This window comes from Lissotriton vulgaris, chromosome 2_1 (genome assembly GCF_964263255.1).
Source record: "Lissotriton vulgaris chromosome 2_1, aLisVul1.2, whole genome shotgun sequence".
In the NCBI taxonomy this organism is placed as follows: domain Eukaryota; kingdom Metazoa; phylum Chordata; class Amphibia; order Caudata; family Salamandridae; genus Lissotriton; species Lissotriton vulgaris.
Window position 1 is genome coordinate 1,418,633,679 of NC_141687.1, and position 19,015 is coordinate 1,418,652,693.

The window sequence follows — 19,015 nt, forward strand, 5'->3', positions numbered from 1 at the left end:
GCTGTAGTTACATTGGAGACAATCTTAGAAGCATCTTACCTGTGCGACGTAAAATCTGCACAAGTAGCCGAGTTAATCGCATTGACAAGAGCTTGTGAACTGGGAAAAGGAAAGAGGATAACTGTTTATACTGACAGCCAGTACTGTTATGGGGTTGTTCATGACTTCGGCCAACTATGGTTACAAAGAGAATTCATGACTTCCTCAGGTACCCCTATCAGAAATGGAAAGGTGGTACAGAACGTACTGGAAGCAATCCAATTACCCCAAGAATTGGCTGTGGTCAAGTGTGCGGCTCACAAGTCTGGAAATGATGATGTGACAGCCGGAAACCGACATGCTGACCAAATTGCCCAATACTGCTCCCGATACAAAATGTCCCTAAAAATCAAATTATGGGGAGGTGGAAGCAGCTGCCAACTTATGATGTTTGAAAGTGTGTCTACCTGGGAGGAATTGAGAGACATACAACAGGCAACAGACCAAGAAGAAAAAGACAGGTGGGAAAGGGATGAATGTACACCGAGAGATGAGGATGGTGTCATGGTTTACAAAACTGGTGTGCCTGTATTACCAGACAGTTTAGTAGCGCCAATGGCTAGGATTATACATGAGGACACACATATTGGGAGAGATGCCATGTGCCGCATGTTTAACAAGGTATTCCGTAACACAAAATTCAGGAACACAGCAGAAAAACTTTGCCAGAGGTGCTTAGTGTGTCAGCAATTCAATGCAGGAAAGAGGACAGTAGTGGAACAAAGTACGATTGGAAAAGCAGAAGGCCCCTTTATCAGGATGCAGGCGGACTTTATCCAGTTGCCCATGTGCAAAGGATACAGATACGTCCTGGTCATAGTTTGCCTATTTTCTAGATGGGTGGAGGCCTACCCAGCAAAGAAAAATGATGCTATAACTGTAGCCAAATTGTTACTTAGAGAATTGATACCTAGATTTGGAATTCCAGAGACTATTGAAACAGACCAAGGTGGGCATTTCTCTAACGAAGTCCTCAAGGAACTCTGTAAAGCATTTAAAATGGAGCAAAGGTTGCACTGTGCATATCATCCAGAGGTTTCTGGAATAGTTGAACAAGTGAATGGCACCATCAAGTCCAGACTGGCAAAAGTGTGTGACTCCACCAAAATGAACTGGATAGAAGCTTTGCCCCTTGTGCTGATGAGTTTGAGAAGTGTTCCGAACCGAAAAACAGGCCTAAGTCCCCATGAGGTGCTAATGGGAAGAGTAATGCGACAGGCATGGGTACCTGGACACAAACTGCTAAGTATTTCTGATGATTTGGTGCTAGAATACTGCAGGCAGCTGGGTGACCAAGTGCGTTCTATCTCTCACCAGATTGGAGAGACTGCTGTCGAATGGCCTACAACTCCAGCACATAACTTGAGACCTGGTGATTGGGTGGTGTTAAAGAAACACACCCGGAAGAGTTGCCTTAAACCAAAGTGGGGAAAGCCGAGGCAAGTGATCCTTGTAACCACAACTGCTGTGAAGTGTGCGGGTGTGCCGAAGTGGATCCATGCCAGCCATACGAAGCCAGTGACAGGAGAAAACGCGACTGAAGCTGAAGGTAGCGCGGCTGAGGAGACTCCAGAAGAGGGTCCAGATCTCGCTGACATCGAACTACCGAGCTCAAGTCAGGACGTTGAGTGGTTCTCTGCCGACGACCAAGTTCTTGATCCAATAAGAACCCAAAAATATTCTTACCTAGATAGTGAGTGGGATAGTGAAGGTAAGACAGAATTAGAGGTCGAAGGTCAGGTCATCGAAACTCACAACAAACCTGATCAGGAAATAGGCCAAGTAGGGACAGACCAAGTTATCGACACTCCTCCTGAAACTTCTGAAACTGAAAAGGGACAGATAGTGGTTAAAGCTGAAGTTCATGCGGAAGAAAATCAAGGGATCGAAGTGCATGAACAGGAACAGATAGAAATAGACGAACGTGTTCAGGAAGCAGAGTCCAGATCACCTGAAAATAAAAATCAAATACAAAGTAGACCTGAACAAGGCCAGCTTAGAGACCAGGCAGAAGAAACTTATGAAAGACCTGGGACTAGTCAGACAGGAAGGGAAATAGACACTGCCGAAACAAGAGTGCCACAACGAAGCGAAAACAAGAGAGTTCACGAGGAAGGACAAGTTTCCTCGACCACTAAAAGGCTCAAGAAAAGGAATGAACCCCGATACATAAAAAGACTGAGACTCAGAATCAAGACAGTTGAAGAAAAACTAGAAGACCGGAAAAGGGCTGCCAGTGAAAGAAAAGAAGCCCGAGTCCAGTCTAACCGACGAAGCTCACGAGTAAAGAAACAAAACAAACTGTATCGGAGCCCTGAATGGACTTACTTGGTATTGGAAGAAATTGATGAGCCAAACCACAGTGGCAATAGTGACGAAGAGTCAATCACTGATCGGAGTTCTGACGAAGACCCCCCTTGAGGAAAACCTGAGAGAAACCTTCGGTGAAGAGAAACAAAGAGGGGTTGGAAAACCACCTGTAAGCCACTATGTCTGATTCGAATGTTAATGGAAGATCCAAGTTTAGCTGTTGTAAAACCTGCTGTAAAGTATGTTTTTGTAGTATAGCCGTACTGATAATAATATGGATAGGACTAACAGTTTTTATACCTTTCATGATAAGTAAAGACCCTAACTTGTACCCCACTAACCCAGAGACCCTAGACACAGAAACTGTACAGACTGAAGAAACACCACAAAGTGTAGAAAGACGTGACAACACTGCTGTACTGACACAAAAACGAACCGACTTAGATGCATCAGATGAGGGTGGACTACATTTTCACAAGATGAAAAACAGAACTCAATTAAATGTCTTCGCTAATCTTTTAGTGCACTATGTAGAAGCTATGGAAATAGAAGATTGTTACGTATGTATGAAGCTACCTACTTCTGTAGCTGAAAGCGTGACATATCACCATTTACCCCTGACCTACGGAATTTCCTGTAGTATATTAGCAAGCTTATTCTATAGAAGCACTTTACAGAACTACTACTCAAACACTGACGTAATCTTTTCAGAACTTCCTGTTCGAGGAAACCTGAACATTGTACATATTAGAAGCGAGGTAACCCGTTATATGGGAGAATATTTCCTGACCATAGGTGACATAGACTTAAATGAAGCTAGAGAAAATAATCTGACCTGTTCCCTACAGGAGCAGGAAAAGATGTTTTTGAAAATGGCAGAAAGGAGGAGAGAAAAGTTTCAGAAAAAGGCCACTGACGAGAAGGATAGAATCCCTAGATGGGCAGAGAATATGGAAAGCACCTCAGAAGGCGAAGCTAGTCCTGCATTGTTGCTGGATTTTGAACGGAAAGGGAAACTCTGTCTTCATAGAGAAAAGACTAGTTATTATAACAATGTATTCATCGGTTCCAGCGAGTGTGAACATAATTACCAGGTAATTGGAGGTTGGGGTTTCAAAAATGGGTCAGAACCTGTGTTTCCCGGAATTTATTATATATGTGGAAACAAGGCTTATTTCAAACTGCCCGATCACTGGTATGGAAGCTGCTACTTTGGCATTGTTTTCTCGAAAATATACCATGTGAACGACGCTGCTGGAAGCAATGAAAATACTAATGGCTTAGTGCGTAGTAGACGTGAAAGTGTAGGAGAAATTATAGGTGATATATTTAGTGCACTGATACCTGGAATGGGGGTAGTTCTGAATACTCACCGTATCTGCAAATTGTCTACAGTAGTGGATCGGTTATCAACTGACACTGCTGCTGGATTCCTGCTGGTCAATACTGAAATGGTTGCGATCAGATCAATGGTTTTACAGAATCGCCTTGCTCTTGACACCCTATTGGCAAAAGAGGGCGGAGTCTGCAGGATGTTGAAGGCGCAACATTGTTGCACTTACATTCCTGATAAAAGCATCGAAATAAAGAAATATGTAAGAAACATAACTAGTTTGGAAAAAGAACTCAAACCATTGGAGGTTGATAGTGCCTGGACGAGACTGACTGATGGTCTCTCCTCTTTAGGTAGTTGGTTTTCTAACTTGGGTAAAAATCTTTTATGGAAAATACTGATGCCAATAGCTGGAATAGGTGTGGTTGTACTGATTATATTCATCTGCTGCAAATGTCAAAAATGCAGAAAGAAATATACAGTGAACAAAAGAGGAGTGAAGAGAAATGTTGATGAGCTAGAATTAGAAGAACTGAAGAACGAAATTTACAAAAGAGCTAAAAGCTTTCACCCTAATAAGGATGCAGGAAGAAAGCTCAACAACAAGTTTGTGGAAATAGAGATGAACGATATGCAAGAATGAGGTTGGCATCTGTTTCCATTTATAGTGATGATAGTAAATATCATCAAAGAGGGGATTGATGGAGCAAGGATTCGCACGTAAAGCGACTTGCTCACATTCATGAACCTCGTCTAACCTTTAATAAGCATTAACCAATCCTGTCCGTCTTAATTTTCATCTTTCCCAATACACGCGGGTGCCCGAGAGAAGCTCGCATCTATGTTTATTAATTGTAATGATGCTTGCACTACTGAATGGCCGCTTCGCAGAAATCCAGTCTGCGCATGCGTCGGTCATACCCACGTGATGTGACGCACTCGCAATTTGGAGGGATACTGTTGCTCATGCGCATTGTCGCTAAATATGGCCGCTTGTCTTTAACCATGCTCTCTGCTAGCTCATGCCGCTTTTGCATATCTGTCTTTCCCGCATTAAACCCTCAATGCTATAGATATTACACAGTAAGGGGTGCAGTGAAGCTTTTTCATGGTAGACAGTGTATTCAATTTTTCTGTGTTTCTAATTTGTTTTCGCTTACTTTTCATGTACCGCGTATCTGGGGGCCTGGGAGTTGGGGAGCTGCGCCATTTTAGAAGCCCATGTGGACCTGGTCACCTGACTAGTGGACTGGGCCTCGCATCCGTGGAAATCAGCCAGCTGGCCACCGAAGCTGAGATGCTCCTGGGAACATGCCCCATAACCCAGAGAGGAGAAGCTGAATTTCACCTGAACTGCAACATTTGTTTCTCTCTACTGTATACGCTATTGTACTCTTCTACATGTATGCCTGGGAACAGGAATTTAAGGGGTGGGTACTGTCATTTGAATATTAGAACATGGGAACGCAGAATTTAGGAGGTGACTATGACCTAACCACCTCTCCTGACCAATCATAAGTTGGGACCTTGTCACTTGCAACATTTGTGGGTGGTCTAGGGGTCCCAAAACAGTATAACTAGTCTAGTTTAGCTTAGAGAAATTGTCCGACTTGTCCGAGTAGCAGACCTGTCACTGACCCTACGAACTCTATAGGTGATTGATACAGAGCGCTGCGGAGCACTCTGTCCGTACTTTCCACAAACTCCAAGGGGTGGAAATAGTCTTAAGTGCTGGCGAAGCACTTTGCTGGGAGATTCGAAAACCCAATCAGGGTTACTGGCGGATTCCGTGCAGAGGGGGAGTAACGCAGGCGTTGCATCCGAAGCTGCAGGTGTTGGTCGTACCCTTTGATGAGCCCAGTCCTGACCCAAAACCTGAGGGGTATCCTGTCCTGACTGTCCTGAGCTGTACCTGCTCGCCTACTGGCATTCCGAATCCTTGAGGGTCTTTGCCCCCGCCTATTCCTAAACTGACCCGTGGCCAGGGTTAGTCCTCATTCTGTCCTAGGTAAATATATATGTGGGTGTCTGTCTAACTATACTCTTACGTTTCCTTTTCTTAATAAAGCACTCTTGCCTGTGATATTTTCCTATCACCTTTTCGAAGTGACTTTATGAAATTGTTTATTAGTAATGTTCCATTTTTCCCCCTACCTATAGGATATTATTAAAACTGATTGTATATTTTAGCTTGTTCCATTATCCTTTCCCTTTAGTATGGTTGCTGTGATCTTAGTAAGAATAGCATAAGGTTTAGGAATTAGTTTGAAGAATATTAGTACACATATTAGGTCCGTCTCACGCCCCTGCCTTAGCTTAAATTCGTTCTGAATAGCATGTTCCCAAATGCGCATACCCTGTAGTATTTCTTAGTAATCTATGGTGCTTGCCTTAATCCATAGCTACATTTTTGTTATGATCTTTATCATTGATGTTCTAATTTGTATCTGCCTGTTACTTATGGCATACTCATTCTAAAACTAACTTCATATATAAACTTTTTTAAACTCCATCAGGTGTCTGTGGTCATTACATATCACCAAGTGTCATTAAATGTACTGAATGCGTAAGGTATTTTCTACTCTGATAGGAAACTTGTTACCTGTCCACTGCTAGCTCCTGATCCATCAGGAGTAATGTGCCTGTGGTAAGTCAGGTACATGAATAGTAAGTGGTGAGAGAGTCACCCCCCTGAATTACTCATAGTAGCGTGTAAGAATCACCCGGTTCACGCAAACACAAGTCATTCGTATGCACGCAAGGGCCCAGTGTGTGGAAATTGGTAAAATAGTGACCCGGGTGAACTGCGCGCTCTATCACACTGTCCTCTATCAGTACTCCTTTATTAGGTCTCGCCTAGCGACGCAGCACATGCGCTGTTGCTTGCGAGATCTACTGTCGTCGATTTTGCTTGGAAGCTGGGTTGAGAGCGCCACCCATGCTTCTGAGGAGTCAAGTGACCAGTCTGGTGCTCTGTTGAAGACACAGTCTAACACCCGGCAACCATCTTCACAACCCTGGGTGTGCAGTCCGGTCTCAGGCAGACCCCACACCCTTCTTCTGCAGCGCTTCGTGTTTAAGACGTCCCTGCTACAACAAAAATGTTGTAGTTGCTCGTCGGAGCCTGGACTGTACTAACTGTCCGGCTGGCTTTACGTGTCCGGAAATGACCGTCGTACAGGCTTGCACACTGATTAAATAACTGTCATCTGATTACAGATATGAACATACTTTAAAACGCATCCAATTGTTTTTAAAACAGTGAGATAGCTCAGTGTGTTGAGTGTCTGCGGTAGGAATTTGTGCATTACCTATGGATTTCCGATAAGGCCGGCCTTCATTCATTCTAAATGAGCCCCACTGAGTTGTCCAACTGTCTGTAACACCCATGATTTCTGTTTGTGGGCACCCGTGTTTGTGGCCTGTATCGTTACAAAACCTGGGGTTCCCCTTGTGTTTTCTCTGATGTACTAGTGACTCGACAGAGACTGGCCAGCCAATCAGAACACAGCTTGAACAGAAATAATTTAAAATAATGCATGGCCCGTTGTGGAGGTAGCAACCGTCATGCACAGGCAGGGTGATGTGTGTGTGCATGTTACCAGGGACTGAACTGTTCCATGTTTGGAGTTCTTCCTTAGTTTAAAATGGCTAAAATGGACAGCTAATTTAAGCAAGCAATTGCATTGCAATAGGTCATGCATTGGCAATATTTTGAGCTATTGGCATTGTAAAGGACAATGCCTTTTATTTATGTGTTTAAAAATCTGCAAGAATAAAAGGCATTGTCATGTACAATACCAATAGGTCAAAGTTTCGAAAATGCGAGACCTATTGCATTGCAAGTGCTTGTTAGTTTTGGTGCCCTTCTGCCACTGCACAAATATTAAGTCATATTGATGACTTTTTTAGCACTTTAATAACACAAACACCACATGAGCAAGTGGTGAGGATGATAGACAATCTGGCGGAATCAACGGTGAAAAATGATTTTGGTAGGAGAAAGGTAATAAAAGAACAATTTTTGTTAAAGAAGAGATCCACAAAGTAATAGTTTAATGATCCAAATATTCTAATGGCTAAGGCATGCCAATTTTAACATGCATTCTACAAATACTTTTGGCATGATTATAGAAAAGAAAATATCTGTTGTAGAAATGATTGTTTTATGGTGTAGTGCAGGTATTGCCTGTATGCATTGTTTATACCGAGGTGAGTTTGTGAACATAATTTAACTAGTTAGGGCCAAATAATTATCCTATCACGCAGCGCAGCACAGCACAGCACAGCACAGCACAGCACAGCACAGCAAGTCACCTCACTGCGCGCATGATAGGTAAAGGGCAGGAATGCGCTATACTGAACATTGTATGGCACATTCCTGCCTTTTCCCAGCACTAGTGCACAATGTGCTGCCTAGCTCCAATGCGGGCACTCTTTCACTATGGTGCAATGGTACCTGTTGTTAGCAAGATGGTTTTTGTGCAGGAAGGGGCAACTTCCGGCACAAAAATAATCCCCTGAGGCATTTACTCTTTCTATGTGTGCTGTAGGATGCAGCACACATAGAAAGAGGAAAAACTAGGAGAAATAAACATATTTCTAATTGTTAAGCCTCACCTGGGGAGGAGTAGTAGTTTAGGCACATTCTCAGGTCTCCCACTTATGGTAAATCTAGGAATGCATCAAAGTCCATGGGTTTTGCATGGGAACACCCCCTCACTAGCCTTGGAACGCCTCTCAGGGGCAGAGGGACACAACACATCAATTTGTGCTGCATTGCGTTACTCTGGATTCATCAATCTAATCAGGGTCAGTCAAGGTGGCTTTGCTTATCTTGATAAATTGCATGTCAAGGATTGTGTCTCTTTTGCACTCCGTTGCGTGGTGCATAAGCAATGCGACCCCTGATAAATATGGCCCTTAATTCCAGTACTATCTTTTGGCAAGCCTGTCCCGCATACTGTCAAGGACATTTAAGGTGCTGGGGACCAATGCTAATATGGAATAGTTGGACCCCAGTTCTCCTAGCAACAGATGCTAGTTGCTTGAAATTGGCTATGTATAGGGATGTAGATTTTAATACTCCTTAGACTCTAGTCACATTCCCATCCACCGCTGGTGAGTTTGATGTTAAAACGCGCATTTGAAAACTGTCCACATTTTCCTAAAACAAGGCAAGTAATATCTGTGAAAGGTGTGGCAAAGTTGTTGCTGAAGACGGTTTAAAAATGCACTGAATAACAATGTTTTGATAATATCAAGGGTCTCTAGTAAATTGTATAGGTGACGTTGATGGTATCATTGAGCCCCACCTCCTGAAACATCCTGCCCACTGGAGTGAGTATTGTGTACCCACAGAACCCCTCCATTCCTGGCAACATGTCAGTAAAGTTACCTAAGCCTAATACAGACCAGAAAACAAATTCCTTGAAGTGTGTTTGACCGGTCAGGTGACCCTGCAAATAAGTGCACGTGCTCGTGGGCAGTTCTAGTAGCATACCAACTGTGTCTGTGTGATCTTTTTCCTAGCATGTGGGCCCAGGGCCCACAACAGGGCATCCAGGATGATCGGCGCCGCTGTTTGTGCCTCATTGGCAAAAACCAATATTGGCAAACAACAAGCATCTGCAAAGCGACACTGGGTGAAGAGACGTCTTAGGTAATGGCTAAAGTGGGCTATTGCCCAGGGCCCGCACCTTCCAATGGCCCCCCTGCAAAAATTATCTCTTTATTTGACCCCTCTCTATTCTATTTAGCTAAACATCCCTCCCTTTCAACCAACCCTCTACCTAAGTCACCATCTCTTTACCCAAGTATGAGTTTAAGGATTTTTAGTGTCCCTGGGCAAGATATATTTGAACTGTTTTTGTGTGACCCTGTTAGAGATTAATATTTATTTAGAATTTTTTGGCCTCATGCGGGCTTGAATTAACATGGAACGGGTAATGAAATTTACATTTTGGACATATGGTGACCACAAAAATATGCCAAATATAAACTAACAAAGAACTAAATCACCATGCCTAGTGTATAATCTAAGGTCACCCCTACACCAAACCCACAGAGTGGTCAGGTAAAGATGCCCATCAGTCACCACACGAGACCGCCCTTCATCATTTGGGTTTCCTTAAAGACCACCATTGAAGGTGCCACTTGTCTTTCACGGGGAGTGCCCAGATCATAGAATGGCTCTCACCCGATCGGACAGAACTACCGTGGTCTTACTTCTCACTTAAGAGGATGTTACAGTATTCAAAGGGGGAGACTGATGTTGCAGTGCAAAAGATAAAGTGTGAAAAAAATAGGAAAAAGCGTGTATTAAAATTGGATGAGGAGGTACTGGAAATTAATTCTATTCTGGTGCTACCCACTCTACCAATATTAAAAAGTAGTCAGTGACAACCACAACATTTTTGGATTGTCTAGATGTGCTGTGAGGTCAACATGTTTCAGCAATTAGCGACACATTAAGTCATTGCTTTCATCAGGACCATTTATACTGATAGCTACTGCAAACCTAGTGATAAAGTAACAAAAACTGTGCTCAAAACCATATCTGGTAAAACTGATACAGAGATCACCTGAATCCACTAGGTGTCCGCATCATTTTCTTCACCTTTCCAAGTCAAGAGAAGTTTCCAACTTGGAAGATGTACAGACCTCACCCCACCTGGCCACTGCTCAGGGGCAAAAGGGGGAAGCAACGCTCTTTCCATCGGTACTTCTGTAATCGGCATCCGAGCCTTTTGCACTGCAACATCAGTCCCCCCCTTGAATACTGTAACATCCTCTTAAGTGAGAAGTAAGACCACGGTAGTTCTGTCTGATCAGGTGAGAGCCATTCTATGATCTGGGCTCTTTCGTGTGGTTTCGTGTGGTGACTGATGGGCATCCTTACCTGACCACTCTGTGGGTTTGGTGTAGGGGTGACCTTAGATTATACACTAGGCATGGTGATTTAGTTCTTTGTTAGTTTATATTTGGCGTTCACCTCTTCCTCTTCAGACCCTCTGATATTTTTTGTAGTTTATCGTATGCATGGGACATATTGGAGCTTGGTCTTTAAAATCCCTCTTGACCCTAATAAAGTTATTGTTGTTGTTTGACCACAAAAATATGCCTTGGTCCTCAAAATCCTTAAGATGACATTGACTGGTTGGCTTTCTCAATGTTTGGTTAATGCCAGTGACTTGCATGATTTTTTGTTTCAGTTCCTGGGAGGAGCAGTCTGCATTTGTATATGTTAATAAGCCATAAGGTGATATTTCATTCTGGCATACAAATAAATTAAAATAAATGTATCTATTTCCACTTGTAACGCTTTCTCTGCAAAACTCTGGTTCATTCGTTCCCAGACAATTTTCATGTTTTGCAATCGTGAGATTTTGCAATTTGCCACAAGAGGGCGCTATACTCCTTCTGATCAGTAAATAACTGCTCTCTTTTCATTTAAAACCTTAGCCCTACATGGTATGACAGAACATAATCGTGTTTCATATAAATTCCGTCAAGTTTATGGGCAGATCGATCATTATTTCACACAGAGCAGCGCAGCACCTGAAAGAGCAGGAATGTGCCATATTTAACATGATACGATGCATTCCATTTCTTTCCTTGCGCTGGGGCACAATGTGCTGCCTAGCGCCAATGCAGACCCCCTTGGGAGACCTTGCTGCGCAAAAATAATCCTCTGAGCCATTTTACTCTTCCTGTGTGTGCTGCGGAATGCATCAAACATAGAGGAAAAAATAAGGAGAAATAAAGATATTTCTCCTCATTACACCTCACCTTGGGATGCACAGCATGTTGACACATTCCGATGTCTACCAGCAGTGGGAAATCGGGGAATGCACCAAAATCCATGGGTGGATGTGTGGGAACACCAAGGCTCCACCCATGGAATGCCTGCCACAGGCAGAGTAAAGCAGCAATTTGCGCTGAATTACTCAAGTTTTATCAAGCCATGCCGGGCCACGCAAGGTGTTCTTGCGGGGCTTGATGAATCTGGCTTAATAGTTGCGTCACCCTTGCGCGCCTTGCGTTGTACAAATGCAATGCAAATCAATAATAAATCTGCCCCTTACTCTCTATAGGTAAGCAAATCCTTTCGTACATTTTAAGAGGTAAGAGGCCCTATTGTGAGAGATATCAAAATGAAATATTGATTCAAAAGAATATTGTCAGCCCTTATAATTCTGCTTAAATAGGAATTTATAGCTTTCTTTTACGACCGCTTTGTAAAAGGAGCCTACGTACCAAGGGGCACATTTATCATTGAGTTGCAGATTTTGCTGTAGCCATTACAGGACTCAGGGACTGAGTCCCCTGTCCTGAAGTTAAAAACAAATAAACAAATAAAAGGGCAGGGTAGGGCGAACTTGCCGTCCAGGGCCCTGTGTTGGGGACCCAGAGGGGTCGCCAACCTCCCCCGGCCAATATTTAAAAAAAACAGGAGTTTTATACCGCGATCATGACTATTTTAAAAAGTATTTGGGGAGGGGGACGTGAGTAGGGCCCCCCCTTCCAGCCAATTTTGGGCTCTGGGGACCCCATCCCCTGGGGCTGGGTATATTAGTTAAGGAGAGGGGGCACATGGCCCAACTCCTCAAGCCATTATGGGCCCACAGACTCCATCCCATCTTCAAACAAAAGGGAGGGGTCTGCGTGCCCTCCTTCCCTGAACCGTTAATGGCATCCCTGGGGCTGTCTCACTTACTGCATACCCAGGGAGCTGTCACCAGCAAGGGCAGGGAAACTTGTTTACTCTCATCTGGCAGGAGCATTTTCCAGCTCCTACAAACGGGAGCAAACACAGAGTCTACCCCCAGCTAGCGGAACCTTAAACAAGCATTTAGAATGCAACGGTCTCGCCTTTGCAAAAGTTAGAGCTATTGGCATTGTAAATGTCAAACTTTTAATTTATGTGTTGGTTTTGAAAACAGATAAATAAATGGCATTGTCATTTACAATGCCAATAGCTTAATCTCTCGCAAATGCGAGACCTATTGCATTTCGCTGCCTGTGCTAGAAAGGTGTGGGGTGCAGGACGAGATAAAACAGGATGCATGCATATTCCTCTAACAAGTGTAGTGCATAAAGGAGTGAGCGGGTGGGGGAGAGGCACGGGGCAGCAGGCGGGTGGGGTTGCTGGGGCCAAGAGTGCGGAGGGTGCATAGAGTGGGCAATGCAAGCCCATAACACAGCAAATGTTAAAAGAGTGGGTGGCATAGCAAGCAATGAGCAGAGCTACGGTGGAAGGGAAATGAAAGTTTGTTAGTAACTACCTGCAATATCCGCTGATTGTCAATCAGTTACTGCTGCAGCATGAACCGCTGAGACAGGTGTTGGGTCTCCCGGGAGACCCTCAGATGAGACGTCAGCCATGATGATGACTGTGGGTCACTAGATCCTTCCTCCAGGAATGGAAACTCTCAGGATGCTCCTACAGCATTCTCTGGACCGGTCACGTTGCCTAAGGCTGGTCACAGGACTTGTCTCAACCAAGACCCCAGGCCCAGGCGTTTCTGTGTGGCCATAGTGGGTGTGATTGGTCAGCGAACACTCCTGCTGTACTCCTAACACTCTGCCTCACAAAAGAACGGAAAGTTAAGGAAGCTGCTGAGGTTTTCTGTAGATTAGCTATGATGGTTACTCATTGGTCTCAGGATTTTGTCTCGTTAGGTCCGGAAAATCAGGAAGTTGCTGAGAAGCTTCCTGGTTGGCCCTGGAGGATGATGTAGGCCTCTTTAAATTTGGTCTAAGGGTTCTAGAAGCTCAGGGGGCTGTGGGGGTCCTGCTAGGGTGGGCTAGGCAGGCTTAAGCAGGATGTTCGGCCTCTTATAGTCACTCTTTTCCTGACAGGGTCAGCAAAGTTCAGAAAGTTGTTTTGCCTTCTCTGGTTCTGGTTCTGAAGTCTGCAATCTGCAGTAAGTTGGGCTGGGTCTGAAAGCCGAGGCCGGTCTTCCCGTTCAGGAAGCCGGCGGGGGTCTCCTGCTCAGCAGTAACTTGTGAGGCCAGTTTCTTCATCCTTTCTAACGGGGCAAGGTCTGAAGAGTGCAGGGAGTGGCTGAGAAGTGTCTGTGTTTGTTGTGAAAGTTGAGGCGTGTCTCCCTCTCTTCCTCACTGAGCCTGGAAAGTTTAGGAAGGGCTGGGGCGTCTCTGGGTCATCAGTAAGTGCTGAGGCCGGTGACCGGGTCCTACCTCAGGGTCCGAGGCCTCGGGGTCACTGTATCCGCTGCCTTCCCCGGTGTGGCCTGAGGCTAGCTGTGTTTCCATCGGTCAGTCCCTCCAGGAAGCAGCCGGGGCCTGCTCTGGTAACTTGATCGTAATGCTAGGAGGAGTTATAAGGCTGCTGCCTCATCTTGCCTTATGGAAGAAGCAGCCTGAGCGCCTACTGCCTGGAGAGGAGGCATATCCCTAACAGATGGTCACTATGCAATGTGTGCATTTTTCATAAGCGGTAAGTCCTACAAGGTATTGTCTAGTGCCGAGTGAGCTCCCCTGTATGTAGTGAGGCAGAGAACTCCACAGTGTACTGCCTGAGACAGACAGACCTCTTGTTATATACTGAGCAACCCAGAGAGAGCTCTTATCATACACTTACTGGGAAAGAGAGCGCACACACCTATTGACAAATAGGGAAAGTTCTCATAATTTACTGACTGATACAGGTAGTGCTCCTCTTCCCCATCATCTGATATTGACTTAGAAAAAGAGCTCTCAGGATGTACTGGTGGAGACAAAGCAAGCTTCTTTAAAATACTGAAAGAGAACTCGCCTAGTGTCACGGAGGCAGACAGATGTCCCTTATTGTATTGACTTGGCTGAGACATACATAGTTCCTACAATCTCATAGGCGATTTAGAGAAAGAATGAGATCACATCAGTGAAATGAAAACTTGTTTTCGTGTAGCACTTCTACCACAGGTAATTAATTTACCAACCTCAGAAAGATGAGCCACTCTTGTCAGGATCGGAACTCGTGACTTGCAGATAATAGTCAGCATGTAACTCAGGCATTCAGCTGGCTTGGAAGAAGGGTGTTACTATGCCCCGATTGCGTGTCTTCCAGAAAGTGGGACGGAGGAGGGCTGCGGGCAGAGGGAAGGGGGAGGCAAGAGCGGGACGGAGAAGGGCTGCTGGCAGAGGGAAGGGGGGGAGGCGAGCAGAGCCGAGCAGATCCAGAAAGAGTTGAAGTACGGCGGGGGCAAGACTGGGGGCAACAACACGAGGACAAAGAGCATAAATTACCTGCTAATCGTTACATGCAGCACAGGAACACACCAGAAACATGCTTTCGTTCTGGGACACAGGATCCAACACCACCATCTTTCTCCGAGGCGATGCAGAAATGCCTCGGAGAAATGCAGCCTCATTTTGGGATTCGGGGGCGTGTTTTTCTTTCTCTACTCTTCCCATTGGCTGGAAGGTAAAATTCCAGCCAATGGGAAGAGGAGAGTAAGAAAAGAGAAAGAAAGTAAAAAACACACCCCCGAATCCCAAAAAGACAGGGTTTAAACAGAGTGATGCCCCTCTCCTCCAATGGCTGGCCTCCGTTTAGGAAGCCAGCCAATGGAGAAGAGGGGCGGGTTCAAGCCCCACTCTGGAAAACATCAGTTCTCCCCAGCGAGACTGCGCAAGCACAGCCTTCGCTAGGCGGAGACCTAAAAAGGCTCTCGCTGGATGGGAACAGACATGTGTTCTGTTTCCCTGCCCACACTGACGCAGGCAGTGTAACAGAACACACATTGCTCCTGCAACATGCGTTGCAGTTGTTATCACACATTTTGGAATTTACCAACCCACTTGTAACTGGCGACTAAGTGCTATCATTAGAAATCGCGATACGCCAGAGCCTTCTTGATGAATTTGGTAGAGAGGATCGAACTGATACCGATTAGAAAACTGATCTAAGGAGTAAATTTGGATATGATGTTTTCCTAATTACCTTTCCAAAAATTGAATGAAATATTTTCCATAATTTTTTTTTGTGGTAAGGAAAATTATCATGAAGATTCGAACATGGGAGACTACCCCAAGTCCGCCTGTACAGCAGGAGTTGAATGAGCTTGTGATGGGAAACTACCCCAAGTCCGCCTGTACAGCAGGGGTTGAATGAGCTTATGAAGCCAATGGCTTTAAAAAAGTATGTGCAGCAAGCAGGAAGTGGCATAGGAAAATTTGAATGTTAGGGACACTTTTCTAGAAATGCATATATGGAATGTTTGTTTGCATGATGCGTTGTATACTCGAAACCTTTTCTTCTACTAGGGTGAAGACCCCTTATCTAAAACCACCCCAGAGTCCTAATTAATGCTCTTGAACAGTTATCCTTACCGAATTTGGAATCACCGCCTTAGAAGCACAAAAGGAATGGTTCTCCTTTCTAGCACCTAGAAACTTAAATGAAGCACAGCACTACCAAGTACATACATAGTATATTTACCTGTACTAAGGATGTCCTCTGGGAGCTCATCACCACAGTACCTAGGGGGAAAACACAATCCATCAAACATTTGCTCAACTAATTTCACTCCAGAATAATGGTAATAAAACACACACCACATGCACTGTGTGTTTTGTTGACTTCTTGTAATTTAAAAAAAAGGTTCAGACTGGCTCCATTGAGCAGGTCATTGATAGAATATGTACTGTTACCACAAGAAAATTCTACTCTTATGATGCTTCTGGTCGAGTTTGTACTTCAGACTATGGGGCAAGGCACTGAGTCAGATTTATGAAGCAACGCAGAGCTGGCCTCATAAATCTGGAGTAAGGCAGCACAGCGCCAATCGCTGCGTTGCCTTACTCTAAGTAATTTCGCTGTTCCATGGGTGTTGCAGTGGGTGTTCCTATGTAAATGCCATGGTTCCTGACGCATTCACAGATTTACCAAACCTGGTAAACCTGAGAATGCGGCAAAAATATATGCCTCCCCAGGTAAGGCGTAACAAGGAAAGAGGACAGCGCCTCTATGGATTGTTTTTGTGCAGGAAGGTGCGCCTTCCTCCACTAAAACATTCCTCCCTAAAGGCACCATGGTGCAAGAGTGCCTGGGTTGGCACTAGGGTGCCGAAATGCCCCCAGCGCAGGGGGAAAGGACAGGAATGCATCATACTGCTTAAACACAGCCCATTCCTGCTCTTTCCTTGTAGCACAGTGCGCTGCAGTAAGATGACTTGCTGCACCACAAACTCATACATATGCCCCTATGTCTTTACCATTTATTACAAGTCTATAAATATCGTGCTCTCCCTTGAAGAGAGTTATGGTTATTGAAGACAGAGGCATTGGCAAGAAGAAAACAGACCACCATAAATGTCAATAGCAACAGATCCTCTAGTCATCTGAAACCCATACAGGTCTTCATGCAGTAGCATATCTTCTGTATAGTGCTCTTGGTGTGTTGCTCGGCAGATCTCCAAATAGGACTTATGAATGATTTTTGAATACCTTAATATTCTTTGAAATTCCTGATGGCCAATGTATGTTAATGAGTCAGCCATCTTAATAATAATAATAATCCACATTTGTAAAGCGCGAACCATCACCCGTTAGGGTCTCTAGGCGCTGGGGGCCGTTGGGATGATTAAGCAAACTATTGCCCAGAGTCACATGGTGCTGGGATAATTTGCCACCGGCCCCAGGGATCGAACCGTGATTCCCAGATTCCGGAGTCAGTCACCCTGGCCGTGGCGCCACACCTCTCCCCCTCTACCATTCTTAGAATGGTAAAGAATGATAACGTATTACAAAAACATTCAAACATGACGATCTCTGCTTGATCAGCTCTGCCAAGTACCACACATCAGGTGTTAGACTAACACATTTCAGTGTGGTGGTCCACATCACCGCACTGAAATGAACTGTAATGCATTTATAGCACCTCCTCAGCTGTCAAGCTGGAGCACTGCTGAAGTACCACTGACTGCACAAAGCTCTTAGCTGGCAGCACGTGCTGCTGCGGTAGGCTTGGGGGCTGGCTCAGGAAGCTCGCCCTGGCCTGGGCTGGCTAAAATGTTTCACAGAATTACAGCAGCAAAGTCACAGAAGTCACACCGACTTCAAAAGCCAGGATACACACTCACTGCCAGCATAAATGATTTAGAGGGACCCGCACGGCTATCATGTGAGAGTGGTGGTGTGAGCTCAGCAGCATGGCCCGCCACCCTGCACTGACTTCAGTCCACTGCTGGTGCAGCCATGAATGCCTCTTGAGTCGGAGTCCTGGACTGCGGTGCTTCTTGGATCGGAGGGTGCCGGGGGAGTTCTCGCAGCTGTCTGGGGCGTACCGTAATGGGGCTCACTGAGAGTAATTGTCTTTGCAACTCACTACTAATCACTTGGCTTCCTAATTCAATTTTTTTAGGAAGGTGCGCTATCATTCAGCCTGTAACTTATGTTTAGCCGAGAGACTGCCCAGCTCTGCACAGCAGTGTCTGCATACAGTCTGCACAAAGTAAATTAACAGCCGGTAGCCCAAAGCTCTGAAGTCACTGACTGTCAGCACAACAAGTTGAGTTCTATTCAATGTCATGAGACTGGCTCAGGCCCATTCCGCTCTGCAGCTTCTCACAAGTGCCCTTCCATTTCTAGCGCTTTGCAGCAGGTTTAAAATCTTCTTAGAGTTTTGCGTTGCTCAAATGTGTGTAATTGCTGATATTTATATGTTTCCCTTGACTTCATTGCTTGATTTTGCTTTAGAGAAAGTGTCACTTATAGTCGGGGTATGTCACTCATAATTACACTGAAATTATTAAAATGTTACACATAAGCAATCTGAACCCTTGGCAGCTATGCATGAGCACGCATGTATAGTCATGTTTGTAAGTTTTTTTTTAACCTACTTTATTGATAAAAAATGAATGAGAAAAACCCATTGTAAGATGGTTGCTGGGTGTGCACAAAGATTGGCAAAGCCAATAGCTCTGCAGGCGGCCATCAAAGGCCAGATCAATTGGTTCTGCCAATGTTTGTTTCAAACAGCTAGGGACATGTCTTTCATAAACAGAAATGTTGATCAGTCAGTAGTTAATTAAATGTTTTTGTGAAATCGCCTTGAACAGAAGAAATCACATGAAATAATAGACACTATATTTTCCACCTTATGGGAACCTGAATGTATTTTTTCATGGACTCATAAGAATGAGCTAGTATTAGAAATACATATAACATGTGTGTAGGTCACACCCCTTTTATAAATGTAATGACTGCATTTTGTTTTTATGAACACCCTGCGGTCATAAATCAAAATTCTAGTTTCCTCAGAAGAGTGGCTAATATCAAACAACTCCACATGGGGTTCACTGATTTCCTTTTTTAGGTTGAGCC

At 44.6% G+C, this 19,015-nt stretch overlaps 1 protein-coding gene across 1 annotated transcript in view; it reads right to left on the reverse strand.

The window, feature by feature from the left end:
* The window catches only part of TNFAIP6 (TNF alpha induced protein 6), a 212,086-nt gene that overhangs the window by 29,917 nt on the left and 163,154 nt on the right, over positions 1 to 19,015 (reverse strand). The window contains exon 5 of the mRNA XM_086957242.1: positions 16,131 to 16,171. Coding sequence (XP_086813368.1) covers positions 16,131 to 16,171 — 41 coding nt within the window. The remainder of the gene's footprint in view (positions 1 to 16,130; positions 16,172 to 19,015) is intronic.